Source organism: Hyperolius riggenbachi, chromosome 5 (assembly GCF_040937935.1).
Source record: "Hyperolius riggenbachi isolate aHypRig1 chromosome 5, aHypRig1.pri, whole genome shotgun sequence".
In the NCBI taxonomy this organism is placed as follows: Eukaryota; Metazoa; Chordata; class Amphibia; order Anura; family Hyperoliidae; genus Hyperolius; species Hyperolius riggenbachi.
The window spans coordinates 72,832,064-72,848,990 of NC_090650.1; the positions used below are offsets into that span (position 1 = coordinate 72,832,064).

A 16,927-nucleotide genomic window follows, 5' to 3' on the forward strand; every position below is an offset into this window, starting at 1 on the left:
AGTCAGCAAAAGACTTGAGACTGGGGCGGAGGTTCACCTTCCAGCAGGACAATGACCCTCAACATAAAGCCAGGGCAACAATGGAATGGTTTAAAACAAAACATATCCATGTGTTAGAATGGCCCAGCCGAAGTCCAGATCTAAATCCAATCGAGAATCTGTGGCAAGATCTGAAAACTGCTGTTCACAAACACTGTCCATCTAATCTGACTGAGCTGGAACTGTTTTGCAAAGAAGAATGGGCAAGGATTTCAGTCTCTAGATGTGCAAAGCTGGTGGAGACATACCCTAAAAGACTGGCAGCTGTAATTGCAGCAAAAGGTGGTTCTACAAAGTATTGACTCAGGGGGGTAAATAATTATGCACACCCACTTTGTAGTTATTTTTGGAATCATGTATGATTTTCGTTCCACTTCTCACGTGTACACCACTTTGTATTGGTCCACTTCTCACGTGTACACCACTTTGTATTGGTCTTTCACGTGGAATTTCAATAAAATTGATTCATGTTTGTTGCAGCAATGTGACAATGTGGAAAACTTCAAGGGGGGGCGAATACTTTTGCAAACCACTGTATATAGCACCTACAGCTTCCGCAGTGCTGTACAGAGTATATTGTCTTGTCACTAACTGTCCCTCAGAGGGGCTCAAAATCAAATCCTCATAGTCACCCTCTCCACCAGCTGGGACCCCGGGCCAGCGACTGAGAGCAGAGTAGTGGCATGGGATATGTCAGCTGCAACGGGCTGGAGGAAGCCCCAGGTAAGTAGAATGGGGGTAGCAGCAATCGCTTGATGACTACTTTAAATAGTTTACTGCCGGCTCAGGTTTTCTTTAACACAACGCAGGAAGATGATAGACACTTTGGGCACAATTATGGTATTTGGTATGCTTATTATTAGTGCCCGTTCCCCCCTCTCAATACATAAATAAATTCAGATGGTAGATTTATGCACATGGACTATAAAGCAGCTCCCTCCCTCCTGAATAAGCACCTGAATGCACAAGATAAAGTAATATTCAAGCTGACAGTGCTGGATAGGCGAGATATTTTTTTCCATAGATATGCATACTGCTGAGTGACGACCCGGTTTAAGAAACAACAGTCAATCGCGTTAAACCTTTATTCGTAATTTGCCCTAACAACAGTCGAAAATGTTTCATGCAGATCTTTATTCCCAAATCCCATGACCTTCATCTGTGACGCTGGGAACTTCCTGTTCCCAGACCACCTATTCCCCTGAAATCAAAGATAACGCTGGAGTCAATAGGAGTGAAAGAGTCATGAAAGGAAGGCAGAACAAATCAGGACCCCGAGGACTAGACAAATGCAGGTATTTGCTTGATTCAGTCAATCAACAGAGTTCATCTACATAATCAATAGCAAAGAGTCATAATGATAGCATCAGATTGTGTACAAGCACATACATAATGATTAGTCATTCTGCTATTTCCACCAGACAATTATAATTCATCATAGATGTATTTTTTCCTATTGATTGGCTGTCAGATGCTTTCAAGATGTTTATATGAAGCTACATGCTGGGGACATGAAGGAGAACATTTAAATACGTAGAAGAAAAAAAAACCCGGTAAACTGATTTTCCATAACTTAAAACGTGCCTTCAGTCACAAACAGAGCAGTATTGCTTTCCATGAAGCCAGTCTGAAATCCAATGGCACACTATTATTTTCATCCTATCCTGATATTTTGATACTCAACCTGGTGTGCAAGTGTTATACAACTTTCATCTTGGCCACATGTAGGCACTAACTGAGACGGCTAGTATTAAAGGGGGTTGTGACATCCAAAAATCAAACATTGCTTAAAAAAAAAAAAAAAGTGTTCCAAATATATATGCAAACACCCATTTTTCTAAAATAGGTCCCTATATTTCTCCCATATTTTTTTTTTTTTTTTTTTTTGTTTTACACACACCTGGTGCCTGCAGGATTGTGGGAAGGTTTTTTCTTCCCTCCTCTAAGGCCTGGTACACATTAGCGTTCGCTGTCCGGAATCGCCTGATCGGATCCGGACCGTATACTGTACAAACGGAACGTACGTTCCGCATAGCAATGCAAAGTCTATGCGGACGTTCACATGCGTCTGTTCCGCACAGAACGGAGCTGGATTGGATCCGGACTCTTTTCCAACATGCGCTATTTTTCGGGTCCGGATCATCCGGCCCACGCACCCGGGCCGGATCCTGACCCGAACATGCGGCCATGCTGTGCAATGTGAAATGGATGTTTCTCATCACACTGGCAATAGGACCGGATGCTTCCAGCACCGGTCCTATGCCACTTGGGGGGCCCGGACTACACGCCGGTATCCCCCATGCTTGCGGTGCCTTTCTGGCACTGCAACGTATCTAGTTCTGGCTACTTTATTGTAGCCGGAACTGATACATTCCGGATCCGCAACTTGTGGCAACTTGGTTGATTTTAGCCATTGATCTACGGCCGATTCGACCATTCTGATTTAATCGGCTAGAAATCGGTGCAGCAGAAAGCATGATCGATCGGTTTGCTCGATCGGTCCAGACGAAAAATCTGGGTCGATTGGCTGCTGGCAGCAGATCGATGGCCCAGTGTTGCACTGGATCGAATGGTGCAACACTGCATTTTGATCGATTTTTAATAGATTGAATTCTGAAGTCTATTGGAAATCTGGTCCAACTGTGTGGCACACAGATACATTCCTGTCAGATTCGACCTGAAAGGCATCTGACAGGAATCTATCAGATGGTCAAATCTACTGCACATCTATCAGTGTATGGCCACCTTTAGCTACAGTATCACGCTTATCTAAGCATGTCAATAACAGAAAGCTTCCTACAGATAAGGACACTTATGCTGGGTACACACCATACAATTTTCTGGCAGATTTACCTGCCAGATCATTTCCAACATGTCCAATCTGAATTACCATCGATTTTTCGATTCTCCGATCGTTTTTCCGATCGATTTTCATTCACTTCCATGGAATTTGATCGGAAAAATCGATCAGAAAAAAATCGATCAAAAATCAGATCGGACATGTTGGAAATAATCGATCTGACAGGTAAATCTGCCAGAAAATTGTATGGTGTGTACCTAGCATTAGACCAGAAGGTTATTAATTCCCCCTCCCCTTTTAATAGTGTACACAGTGATGTAATTTTTAAACACAGAGAAACAGATATGAGTGGCACTCCCTACAATGCTATGGAGTAGTGTGAGTGCATGGGCAAAGAACGTTCTCACCAAATCACCGACGCTTCCTGCATCCACTGCTGGGACGTGTGCACATCGGACTGTGTGAAGAAAGCCATCAATAACATCCAATATGTAGAAAAAGAAGCAGAACCTCCGGGCACCTTCCGTCTGTACCTAAGCACTGCAATAAAGAGATTGGACGGAAGGTGCCCGGAGGTTCTGCTTCTTTTTCTACATATTGGATACACAGTGATGTAAGCCTGTTGTCCAGATGTTTGCAGTGGTAGGGAATGTCAGCTGTGGCACTGTGGCAGCAGGGAGGAAAACACAAATATGAGGGCTGGCTCACACTTGGTGCTTTTTCAGCGCTTTGCTAATCGCCAGCAATCAGCAAAGTGGTGCTACTAATGTAGGCTTTCTCAACCAGGGTTCCCTGGAACCCCAGGGTTCCTTGAGGACTCTGCAGGGGTTCCCTGGCATTTTCTGCCATCGTGGGGGAAGTATAATAGAGCACATTATAATAGGGGGTACTGGAAAAAGAAGCACTAAATTGGGGATCAGAATAATCATGAGCACAGTAGAATGAGTGGCAGTGTAATAGGAGTTAATGAAATTTACAGACTCACCTACTTTTAAAGACCATGCCTCCAGAAAAATAAATGCAGGGGTTCCTCGAGATTAAAACATTGTTTGCAGGGGTTCCTCGAGACCCAACAGTTATTTGCAGGGTTCCTCCAGGGTAAAAAGGTTGAGAAAGGCTGTACTAATGTATCCCTATGCCTACATTCACAGTGCAGCGTTTGCGATTTCAATCCATCACAAACGCGGTGCATGCAGCGTCTTTGGGGCGATTGTGCTGCGAGTCTCATTTTACTGAACAGGAATCACAGGCACAAATCGTGCTGAATTGTGAGATTTTGAATCGCGATAATGGACCCTAATGCAATCGCGGGGAAGCGCCGAATGTGAACCCGGCCCTAAGTTTGGTTGGGGTAAAAAATTTAAAAAAAGAAAAAAGGGCAGAAATTAAGTTCCTTTTGGCATCATAGAAAACAGTAAAGATGTAAACTCGTAGAAATATTGTTTTCTTTTTTCAGATCACATTTCTCCTAAATATGACAGTGAACAGTCACTAAAAACACCAGGATAGGTAAAGCTAAATAAGTATTTTGTCAAATGATTTTTATTTTTTCAGACAGAGTTTCATCCCACTTAATGAACCGGAGACGAAGCACCTTCATGTATTTTACCTTATATATCAGTGAGAACATTAGAGGAAACACCCACACTGCTCTGTTTCATCCTTCACTGTTCAGCCTGCTTGTTATCAGCCCTGATAAAATCCCCGAATGAGCATTCAGTCTGGCTTTGCTCAGGAATCATAGCGGAGTCTGCCTTCTCTGATGTCTTTTCAAGCCCAAGCCTGCCCCCTTCTGGCTCTGCTATAATGACTCGATGAATGCTCAGTCAGGGATTTTATCAGTGCTGATAAGAAGCAGGCTTAGGGCTCTTTCACACTAGAGGCAGTGGTAGAAAAGGCTAAAACGCTGCCTTTTGCTGTCAGCGTTTTGGTGCTTTTTAAAGGCGTTTTAACGCCAATACATGATAATCAATTGAAATGAGAAACGCCGCGGTCGGCCCTGAAAAAGCGTCGGAGAGCTTCAAAATGCAACGCTCAAAAATGTGGCGTAAAGTGTGAAAGGTAAAATGAAGGTCTACGGACTTTCATTTTACCATGGAAAACGCTAACTATGGCCGTAGCGGTTAAACGCCGAAAAAGGCCTCTAGTGTGAAAGAGCCCTAAGCAGTAAAGAATGAAAGAGCATGGTAGGTGTTTTCTCTAATGTTCCCACTGACATATTTGGTAAAATACATGAGGGTGCTTTGTCTCTGATTCACTTTAAGGTGGCCACACACACACACACACAATACAATAAAGTGATCTGATTTTACAGCAATTTGATAAAAAAAAAAAAAAATTTGAAGCCATTTTTATTCCAATAAGAAATCCAAATCAGATTTCCCGTTTTTATTCAGTAAAGTTGATTGGGAAAGGTGGATTTCACTGATCCATTCTTATGAAAACGTAATGGTGTGTGGTAGATTCTCAATGAGGGCTGGTGCACACCAGAAGAGCTTTTCTGAGCGCTTTGTGATTTTAAAACCTCCTGCTAATGTTATCCTAGGTGTGTGAGCATACTCAAGCGATGTGATTTTGTAAAAATCTTCCATAGCATTACATTAGCAAGAGCTTTTAAAATCTCTAGCGCTTAAATAAAAAATGATTTTACTCACCTGGGGCATCCCTCAGCCCCCTGAAACTGTATGGTGCCCTCGCAGCCTCACTCCGATCCACCTGTCCCCGCCGGCGGCCACTTCCGGGTTCGGCGACAGCCGGTGACAGGCTGGGAACGCGAGTGATTCTCCGCGTTCCCAGCCACTTTATCACCCTCTATGTTGCTATAGCGTATAACATATACGCTTTTGCTGCATAGAGGGTGATATAGTGGCTGGGATCGCGGAGAATCACTCGCGTTCCCAGCCTGTCGGCGGCTGTCGCCGAACCCGGAAGTAGCCGCCGGCGGGGACAGGAGGATCGGAGCGAGGCTGCGAGGGCACCATACAGCTTCAGGGGGCTGAGGGATGCCCCAGGTGAGTAAAAATTATTTTTTATTTTTGACTTAAAGAGACTCCGTAACAAAAATTGCATCCTGTTTTTTATCATCCTACAAGTTCCAAAAGCTATTCTAATGTGTTCTGGCATACTGCAGCATGTTCTACTATCACCATCTCTGTAATAAATCAACTTATCTCTCTCTTGTCAGACTTGTCAGCCTGTGTCTGGAAGGCTGCCAAGTTCTTCAGTGTTGTGGTTCTGTGATGTATCTCCCCTCTCTGCACACTGCTGTATGTTATTTAGATTAGTGCAGCTTCTCTCTGCTCTATTATCTTTTACAAGCTGGATAAATCCTCCTCTGAGCTGGCTGGGCTTTCACATACTAAGGAATTACATACAGGCAGAGCTGTCTGCACTCTGCAGGAAGAAACAGCCTGACACTTCAGTGCATGAGAACTGCAGGGGGAAAGAAACACACAAATGATCTCTTGAGATTCAAAAGGAAGGCTGTATACAGCCTGCTTGTGTATGAATGTATTTTCTATGTGTGGACATACTGTACATCAACCTACTTCCTGTTTTGGTGGCCATTTTGTTTGTTTATAAACAAAATTTTTAAAACTGTTTTTAACCACTTTTAATGCGGCGGGGAGCGGCAAAATTGTGACAGAGGGTAATAGGAGATGTCCCCTAACACACTGGTATGTTTACTTTTGTGCGATTTTAACAATACAGATTCTCTTTAAGTATCCCTTTAAAAAGCTCTTGTGGTGTGCACCAGCCCTCTATTGATATATATATACCCGAGCAATTTTCACAGCGTTTCCAATCATTTTTACCATTGCTTAAGAAAAATTGACTGTGTGTGCGGTACATTAGTCACATTTTTGAAATGTTACAATCAGGCAGAAAATTGATTGCTATTCTTGAATTGAACTTATTTAAAAGGACCTCTGTCGCAAAAATCTTAAAAATTTAAAATATATGTAAACATATACAATTAAGAAGTATGTTTCTTCCAGAGTAAAATGAGCCATATTTTCTCGTATGTTGCTGTCACTCAGGGCCCGTTTCCACTTGTACAGTGCGAATCAGTCGCGGCAAACGCAAATATACGAATTCACGCGCGGATGCAAATTTTACCGCAAATTTTATAGTGAATTCATGGGCGTTTTCGCATATGTTAGTAAGTATGCAAGTTTAACCAGGTCAGTGCCTGTGTGCTTTTACATTGATTTTATGCGAAAACACCCGCGAATTCGCGGTAAAAATCATGGTAAAATTTGCATACGAAAACGCATGCGAATTTCCTATTAAATACATTGTATGCGAATCGCAAACCACAAGGCGGTGTGCGAATTCTGATGGCTCTGCCGTGCAGTTTTTTTCCAGCACACAAAACCAGACAGGATTTCTGACAAGTGGAAACAGGCCCATCCACTTGTATTGGTTATGCGAATCTGCATGCAAAAAACGCAAGCAGATTTGCACAAGTGCTAACAGGCTCTTACAGTAGGTAGTAGAAATCTGACAGAACCAACAGGTTTTGGACAAGCCCATCTCCTCATGGGAGGTTCACATGGATTTCTTTATTTTCAAAATGTACTTAGTGAAGGGCAGTTGTTCTGTCCAACTGCCTAAAAAGTGTACAGCGAGCAGGGAGGCTGGCCAGCATCTTTGTATAAATCTTTTTCAGAGAGTGTTTTTATAAAGAATAAAGGCCATACGGAGAATCCCCTATGGAGAGATGGACAGACCAAAATGTCAGATTTCTACAACTTACTGTAAGCGACAGAAACATAGGAGAGAAGTAATTTATGGCTCATTTTACTCAGGAAGAAACGTACTTCATATTTGTGTTTTAAATTTTAAGATTTCCGCGACAGTTCTGCTTTAAATAAATGTATGATGTGTGGCCACCTTAAAAAGGACACCTGGAATGAGATTAATATGGAGGATGCCCAGGAGATCATTGTTAAAGAGGAGCTGTTAGGTATAAGGTCTCAGAGAAAATAAACACATATATCAGTAGCTAAAGATTGGCTGTACTTACATTACATATGCATTTCACTGTCCACGTTTGTACTTCACAGAATTTTTATATAGTATATGCAGAGATTGATGCTCCTGACAGCTCATGGCAGGTTCCATGTTTTTCTGTCAAATGTGTCGTCATGTCCTGCCTGCTTCCTGATCACAGAAAAGCTCGTACTGAATAACACAGTGTGCAGTGAATATTAATGAGCCATGTGGCTAGGAACAATAGCTGACTCCTGCAGTGTACTCGGCCCAGAGATTTATCAGTGCTACGCGCTGGACTGATTACAAGCTGCTGTAACGTCTCATTAGCAGCCGAGGGGAGGGCCCCAGAATGCTTTGCAGTATAGTATGCGGCTTGCGTCCTCTTAGGTCTAACAGCTTTTCTGATAAGCACACATCAAAGGTAACTGAGATTTTTATCTTCACTAATGGCTTTTTGGCTTCCTTCTAAACTGTTTAACACAGGAGAATAGAGGTTTAAATTAGCTTCTGCAGCCTGACAGTTACTCTTTAAAGTAACTTTTCAATTCAAAAAGTAGGTGAAAAGGTACTATCAAAATGATTGAGTATTTTCTCACTTGTCAGTGGTTTAATGGGTACCACAGATGGTACACTAGTAGGCCTGAACGATTTTAGGAAAAAATTGAATTGAGAGATTTCTGTCCCAAATCATGATTTTGATTCGATTCACGATTTGCTTCAAATTAGCTTTGTTCCCCCTCTGTGCTTCTCTGTCCCGTCTCTCTTTGTGCGCCCTCTGTGTCCTCTGTGTCTTTGTGCCCCCTTTGTCCCTCTCTATGCCCCCTTTTTCTGTTTTCCCCTGTGTCTTTTTTTTGCCCCATTGGGTCTCTGTCTTGCCACATTTGTCTTTGTGCATTGTTTTCCACATTTTTTTAATATTACTGCCACAAACATGAATCAATTTTATTGAAATTCCACGTGAAAGACCAACACAAAGTGGTGTACATGTGAGAAGTGGAACGAAAATCATACATGATTCCAAACATTTTTTACAAATAAATAACTGTAAAGTGGGGTGTGCGTAATTATTCAGCCCCCTTTGGTCTGAGTGTAGTCAGTTGCTCATAGACATTGCCTGATGAGTGCTAATAACTAAATAGAGTGCACCTGTGTGTAATCTAACGTCAGTTCAAATACAGCCGCTCTGTGACGGCCTCAGAGGTTGTCTAAGAGAATATTGGGAGCAACAACACCATGAAGCCCAAAGAACACACCAGACAGATCAGGGATAAAGTTATTGAGAAATTTAAAGCAGGCTTAGGCCTCGTTCAGACTATACGCGCTGCTGTGCGCATTTTGGCAGCGCGTATAGCATGTGACACGCAAGACCGATAGAAGGGCATAGACAGCCCTTCTACCGTTCCCATCATATGTGCTGTGCAGCAGTGCGATTGCGCTATCGCATGCTGCGCACATTTTTGGGAATCGCAGCGCAGATCCCATTCATTGTAATGAATAGGATCTGCAGCGCAGATGGCGTGCGATTAGACGCGTTGCGTTCTGATCGCACAGCCATCTGCGCTAAATGATGTGAACGAGGCCTAAGGCTACAAAAAGATTTCCAAAGCATTGAACATCCCACGGAGCACTGTTCAAGCGATCATTCAGAAATGGAAGGAGTATGGCACAACTGTAAACCAACCAAGACAAGGCCGTCCACCTAAACTCACAGGCCGAACAAGGAGAGCGCTGATCAGAAATGCAGTCAAGATACACATGGTGACTGCAGAGATCTACAGCTCAGGTGGGGGAATCTGTCCATAGGACAACTATTAGTCGTGCACTGCACAAAGTTGGCCTTTATGGAAGAGTGGCAAGAAGAAAGTTCCATTTTGGTCTCATCTGACCAGAGCACCTTCTTCCAAATGTTTGCTGTGTACCCCACATGGCTTGTGGCAAACTGCAAACGGGACTTCTTATGCTTTTCTGTTAACAATGGCTTTTTGGCCAAAATGCAAAACGCTATGTGTGGCGGAAATCTAACACTGCACATCACTCTGAACACACCATCCCCACTGTCAAATATGGTGGTGGCAGCATCATGCTCTGGGAGTGCTTCTCTTTGGCAGGGACAGGAAAGCTGGTCAGAGTTGATGGAAAGATGGATGGAGCCAAATACAGGGAAATCTTGAAAGAAAACCTCTTGGAGTCTGCAAAAGACTTGAGACTGGGGTGGAGGTTCACCTTCCAGCAGGACAATGACTCTAAACATAAAGCCAGGGCAACAATGGAATGGTTAAAACAAAACATATCCATGTGTTAGAATGGCCCAGTCAAAGTGCAGATCTAAATCCAGTCGAGAATCTGTGGCAAGATCTGAAAACTGCTGTTCACAAACGCTGTCCATCTAACCTGACTGAGCTTGTGGCAGTAATATGACAAAATGTGGAAAACTTCATGGGGGCCAAATACTTTTGCAAACCACTGTATGTACCTCAAGTCCCCCGGGGTACAGATAGCATGTTTTGAGAACCTAGGCACTAGAAAACTCTACTAGAAGCACAGTATCCTTGCTGCACTCAGTTTGTCCTAATTGTTTCTGCACATCTGGCTTCCCCTCATTCAGCTGAAGTAGAGACTGTACACAAGTCAACAGGTACATTACTATCCTATGATCAGCACATGCAATAAAATAATACACAGTCCTAATATAAAGTACAAAAGGACAACACTTGACATGATCTTTAATACTATGTCTAAAGTGGCAAAAAAATGGCTGGAATCTTACTTCAACATACACAACAAAAAGTCACTAAACAATGCCAGTTGCTTGGCTGCCCCGATGTTCGTTCTGACATCAGTAGCGTCTGAATCACACACCTTAAACAAGCATACTGCTGGCATAGCTAAGCTTTCGTCAGTGAACCTAATCTGCATACTGGATCTGGGCCAGTGGCTTAATGTATTAAGAGGTAGAGGATCAGTGGGACAGTCATGTAACTGGAATTCTTTAAAAAGGCAATACAAATCCCTTCCATATGCTTAAATACACACTAAAGGGAACCTTAACTGGCGAGGAAAAATAAATTCACTTACCTGGGGGCTTTCCCAAGCCTCCTGCAGCCGTCCGGTGCCCGCGCCGGTCCTTCGGTGCCCTCCGGTCTCCCTCCGCCGCTAAGTTTCGTTTTCGGACGACTGCCAGTCGTCCTCGGGCCACTTCCGCATTCCTAGTCGTAAACTGCAGTAAAGCGCGTCCGCATGACGCGTTTGGCGTCATGCACATGACACGTTTGGCGTCATGCGGACGCGCTTTACTGCAGTTTACGACGAGGAATGCGGAAGAGGCCCGAGGACGACTGGCAGTCGTCCGAAAACGAAACTTAGCGGCGGAGGGAGACCGGAGCGCACCGAAGGACCGGCGCGGGCACCGGACGGCTGCAGGAGGCTTGGGAAAGCCCCCAGGTAAGTGATTTTTTTTTTCCCCGCCGGTTAAGGTTCCCTGACACTGAAGCGAAAAAAAAAAAAAATTATAATATAATGAATTGTATGTGTAGTACGGATAATTAATAGAACATTGGTAGCAAAGAAATGAGCTTTTTTTTTTTAAGAACATTGAATCATTCTCTAATATACGCAGTTTTACACATTACACTCAGCATTTTCAAGGATTGAACAGAGCACAGCTAATGACCTTTTAAACTTTCCTCTGCAGGAAACCCATAAACCAACAAGAAACAATGAGAGACATTTGAGATAAGAGCTTCAAAAGACACTGCTGTCCACGATTTTTTTTGGTGGTGGAGCACAGATAAGTTCTTTTGCATATAACTGAAGTTATCTCTGTTCCTGCACTAGAAACAATATCTGTACTGCTAATGTTTAAAGGGGCACTATGGTGAAAAATTGTAAAATATGTGCAAACAGACAAAAAATATGTGCGTTTTTACCAGAATAAGATGAGCCAGTAATTACTTTTCTTCTATGTTGCTGTCACTTACAGGAGTAGGTAGCAGAAATCTGACAGAAGCGAAAGGTTTGGACTAGTGCATCTCTTCATAGGGGATTCTCAGCAAGGCTTTTATTCTTCATAAAGATATTCCCTAAAAAGGATTTATACAATGATGCTGGCCAGCTTCTCTGCTCGCTACACAGTTTTTTGGCAGTTGGACAGAGCAACTGCCATTCACTAAGTGCTTTTGAAAATAAATAAATTCCTGAGAATCCCCTATGAAGGGATGGACTAGTCCAAAACCAGTCACTTCTGTCAGATTTCTACTACCTACTGTAAGTGACAGCAACATAGGAGAAAATGTATGGCTCATTTTACTCCAGACAAAACATACTTATTTATGTTTGCACAGATTTTAAATTTTAAAATGTTTCGCCACAGTGCCCCTTTCTTATGCTAGGTACACACCACACAATTTTCTGACAGATTTACCTAACAGATCAATTTTTTCCAACAAGTCCGATCTGAATTTCAATCAATTTGTCAATTTTCTGATCTTTAATCGTTTTTTCGATCATTTTTGATTGATTTTCAAAGAACTGAACCAAAATCGAAAAAAATAAAATAAAAAAAACAAAAGACCGGAGGAAGGCCCGTCAGTGTGCGATAACAGTGTGCCAAGTGGAAGGCCCATCAGTGTATGAGGCAGAAGGCCCGCAGTGTGCGATAACAGGGTGCCCGATGGAAGGCCCGGCAGTGTGCGATAACAGGGTGCCCGATGGAAGGCCCGGCAGTGTGCGATAACAGGGTGCCCGATGGAAGGCCCGGCAGTGTGCGATAACAGGGTGCCCGATGGAAGGCCCGGCAGTGTGCGATAACAGGGTGCCCGATGGAAGGCCCGGCAGTGTGCGATAACAGGGTGCCCGATGGAAGGCCCGGCAGTGTGCGATAACAGCGTGCCCGATGGAAGGCCCGGCAGTGTGCGATAACAGCGTGCCCGATGGAAGGCCCGGCAGTGTGCGATAACAGCGTGCCCGATGGAAGGCCCGTCAGTGTGCGATAACAGCGTGCCCGATGGAAGGCCCGTCAGTGTGCGATAACAGCGTGCCCGATGGAAGGCCCGTCAGTGTGCGATAACAGCGTGCCCGATGGAAGGCCCGTCAGTGTGCGATAACAGCGTGCCCGATGGAAGGCCCGTCAGTGTGCGATAACAGCGTGCCCGATGGAAGGCCCGTCAGTGTGCGATAACAGCGTGCCCGATGGAAGGCCCGTCAGTGTGCGATAACAGCGTGCCCGATGGAAGGCCCGTCAGTGTGCGATAACAGCGTGCCCGATGGAAGGCCCGTCAGTGTGCGATAACAGCGTGCCCGATGGAAGGCCCGTCAGTGTGCGATAACAGCGTGCCCGATGGAAGGCCCGTCAGTGTGCGATAACAGCGTGCCCGATGGAAGGCCCGTCAGTGTGCGATAACAGCGTGCCCGATGGAAGGCCCGTCAGTGTGCGATAACAGCGTGCCCGCTGGAAGGCCCGTCAGTGTGCGATAACAGCGTGCCCGATGGAAGGCCCGTCAGTGTGCGATAACAGCGTGCCCGATGGAAGGCCCGTCAGTGTGCAATAACAGCGTGCCCGATGGAAGGCCCGTCAGTGTGCAATAACAGCGTGCCCGATGGAAGGCCCGTCAGTGTGCAATAACAGCGTGCCCGATGGAAGGCCCGTCAGTGTGCAATAACAGCGTGCCCGATGGAAGGCCCGTCAGTGTGCAATAACAGCGTGCCCGATGGAAAGCCCGTCAGTGTGCAATAACAGCGTGCCCGATGGAAGGCCCGTCAGTGTGCAATAACAGCGTGCCCGATGGAAGGCCCGTCAGTGTGCAATAACAGCGTGCCCGATGGAAGGCCCGTCAGTGTGCAATAACAGTGTGCCCGATGGAAGGCCCGTCAGTGTGCAATAACAGTGTGCCCGATGGAAGGCCCATCAGTGTGCAATAACGGTGTGCCCGATGGAAGGCCCATCAGTGTGCAATAACTGTGTGCCCGATGGAAGGCCCATAAGTGTGCAATAACAGTGTGCCCGATGGAAGGCCCATCAGTGTGCAATAACAGTGTGCCCGATGGAAGGCCCATCAGTGTGCAATAACAGTGTGCCCGATGGAAGGCCCATCAGTGTGCAATAACAGTGTGCCCGATGGAAGGCCCGTCAGTATGTGATAACAGTGTGTCTGGCAGAAGGGCCCGTCAGTGTGCGATAACAGTGCACCCGATGGAAAGCCCGTCAGCGAGCAACAACAGTGTGTCCGTCGGAAAGCCAATTAGTGTGTAATTACAGTGTGCCCAGCGGTAGGCCCGTCAGTGTGCGATAACAGTGTGCCTGGCAGAAGGCCCATCAGTGTGCAATAACAGTGTGCTCGATGGAAGGCCCATCAGTGTGCAATAACAGTGTGCCCGATGGAAGGCCCATCAGTGTGCAATAACAGTGTGCCCGATGGAAGGCCCATCAGTGTGCAATAACAGTGTGCCCGATGGAAGGCCCATCAGTGTGCAATAACAGTGTGCCCGATGGAAGGCCCATCAGTGTGCAATAACAGTGTGCCCGATGGAAGGCCCATCAGTGTGCAATAACAGTGTGCCCGATGGAAGGCCCATCAGTGTGCCTGTTGGTGTACGATAAGTTATAACAGTGTGTCCAGCAGCACTGCCTCAGTGTGTGATAGTGTGCCCAGCAGTAGCGCTAACAGTGAGTGATGTCACAGTGCCCTGCATATACGATCTAGTGAGTCCAGTGGAAAGCCAATAACATACCTCTTAACTTTTTGAGGTGAGAAAGAGGGATACTTAAGCCACACCCCTGATCACACCCCTAGTTACACAAACCATAAAGATTTCATAAGAAAAATATGTTTATAATTCAAACACACTAGTCCTTTCTATCCTGGTTCATTTTCGTTTATATTCACATTTTAAACTGAGTAATATCAATTTAAAGTATGGGAATAAAGTAGAGTCAAACATTTTTAGCAGAGAAATATATATATTTACATAGAAAGAGGGACAAAGTCTAGAAAGAGTGACAAATGAGGGAAGAGGGACAGTTGGGAGCTATGCCATCATTACATGAAACCAGTGTGTCCAGAGCTATGAAGTAGGTGAAATCAGTGTGTCTACTGCAAGGCTGATCAGTGTGTGAAAGCAGTGAGGCTGATCAGTGTGTCCAGCAGTACCAAAGCCAGGGATATCAGTGACAGACCCATCAGTGCGGCCTATGGCAGTGTGTCCAGCAGTACCAGAGCCAGGGATAACAGTGTGACCGGGGACAGACCCATCAGTGCGGCCTATGGCCGTGTGCCCAGCAGATGCCCTCTCATCACCGCATACACAATAATAATATGAAGAGCGCCGGGCGGATGACAATAATGATCCCCGGCACAGGCCTAGACAGCTCCCGCTACGTTACCTCCTATTATGGCGGCCATGCTACTCCTCCGGGCTCTCCGCCGTCACACGTACAGGGCGGACTCGGCCAGCACAGCTCTCCAGTCTGCTCACCGGACAGACGGGGCAGCTACAAGCGGAGAGAGGAAAGCAAGCGTCAAAACATCACAACATGGCCGCCGCCGCTGCTTGCTGCCCGGGTACGCGGTGCATGCTGGGTAGAGCCAGGAAGGCATCAGCCCCTGGAGCAGAAGGCGGGGCCGGTGGAAGGAGCTGTGCGTAGTAGTGTTGCGGCAGAGCAGTGAGTAGAGAGTTTCGGGGGAGGGGTGATGTGCGGTGCTGGTGGGACAGAGGCTAGATGTGTGTGGCAGAATAGCTGCTGCTGGGGGCTGCACTGGAGGAAGTGGAGAGTAGTGTTGTCCGGATCATGAACGATTCGGATCCGAATCTATTTTATGAGTCGATCATCCGAATCATCAAAATGAACGATTCGGATCGCAAAAGGGGCGGGGCCCGGAGCGACACGCCCCCTCTCAGCGGGCAGCGGGGTCCTGGAAGCAGGGATCGCTCTGCTGGATGGGAGCCAGCCTTGCAGGGACAGGTAGAGGGGACATGGGTGCCACTGCCAGATATGTGTAGAGCACACATACTGGCTGCAATGTGCTGCTCATTATAGGCTGGCTGTTCCGTAGTGCTGCATAGTGATCACATGGGAAGCTTTTAGCTCAGCACAGCTCAGTAACTTTGCAGACAGTGTGATTGTAGGGCAAAATAATCCTCCTGCACTCGGCACTAAACAGCTGCACTTATCTTCTGGGAATGCTTTCTTTCACTGTGCGACCTTTTCTTTCAAAGTGTACAGATGAACATATAGGTGAAATATATGTAAAGCATATGACTTCAGCATGTGGGTATTACGTGCAAACATTTCTGCTCTCTGCTCGTCCCTCCTCCCTTCCCTGTCCACTCCCTGCCCTCTGTCCATCTTCTCCCCTTCTCTGTGTGTCCACTCCCTACCCTTCTCCTGTCCACAGACCTGTCCTGCTGTTCATTTCACCCCGAATGCTTCGGTAGTAAAATGATCCGAGATTCGGATCAAAGATCCGGATCTCTTCAATGATCCGATTCGAATCATCCGGATCATTGAAAAGATCCGAACTTCCCATCTCTAGTGGAGAGTGCTGCTGGCTCTCAGGACACCGCTGTGGGGTGGGCAGCAGTCACTCAGGACAGGCAGGCTTATTGGGACACTCATGGGCTGCTGTGGGACTACAGCTCCCAGCGTGCTTTGCTAGCTGCCAGGTTTCCAGCCTGGTTCTCTATAGAGAGTTCTGCATACTATTGAAAGATGTAGCTTCTTCACTGATTCAGGGCCCTTGTCAGTTGACTCTCTCCAAAGTTTGTTTCTAGGTGATGTTTTCACACCTTATCAATAAAATCGGTGCTGTGGAGTCGGAGCAATTTTGGGCACCTGGAGTTTTTTCTGAGGAGTTGGAGTCGATTTTTTTTTTTTGTACAAAGTCCGCAGTCCTGATAAGAATTAGACTGAGGAGTTGGAGTCGGCAATATTGGGTACCTGGAGTCGGAGTCAGTGGATTCATAAACGTCGTCGGATCATTTTTGTACCGATGCCACAGCCCTAAATATAATGCCCTTTAAATTGTACCTGAGATGTCGATAATGTGTGTATTTTTTACTTACCTGGGGCTTCCTCCAGCCCCATGAGATGCTTGG

The 16,927-nt window shown here is 45.8% G+C and overlaps 2 protein-coding genes across 4 annotated transcripts in view; one reads left to right on the forward strand and one right to left on the reverse strand.

The window, feature by feature from the left end:
* Window positions 1–15,607, reverse strand: part of RBM33 (RNA binding motif protein 33) — a 139,131-nt gene extending 123,524 nt beyond the window's left edge. For both annotated transcript variants that reach the window (XM_068235874.1, XM_068235876.1), the window contains exon 1: window positions 15,216–15,607. In XM_068235874.1, coding sequence (XP_068091975.1) covers window positions 15,216–15,234 — 19 coding nt within the window. In that variant the 5' untranslated portion in view covers window positions 15,235–15,607. The remainder of the gene's footprint in view (window positions 1–15,215) is intronic.
* CNPY1 (canopy FGF signaling regulator 1) overlaps window positions 7,516–16,927 on the forward strand; it is a 161,345-nt gene continuing 151,933 nt past the window's right edge. The window contains exon 1 of one of the 2 annotated variants that reach the window (XM_068235878.1): window positions 7,516–7,599. In XM_068235878.1, the coding sequence (XP_068091979.1) occupies window positions 7,555–7,599 (45 nt within the window). In that variant the 5' untranslated portion in view covers window positions 7,516–7,554. Of the gene's footprint in view, window positions 7,600–15,392; window positions 15,495–16,927 lie in introns of those variants that run through there. The other variant, XM_068235880.1, reaches the window with a different exon arrangement.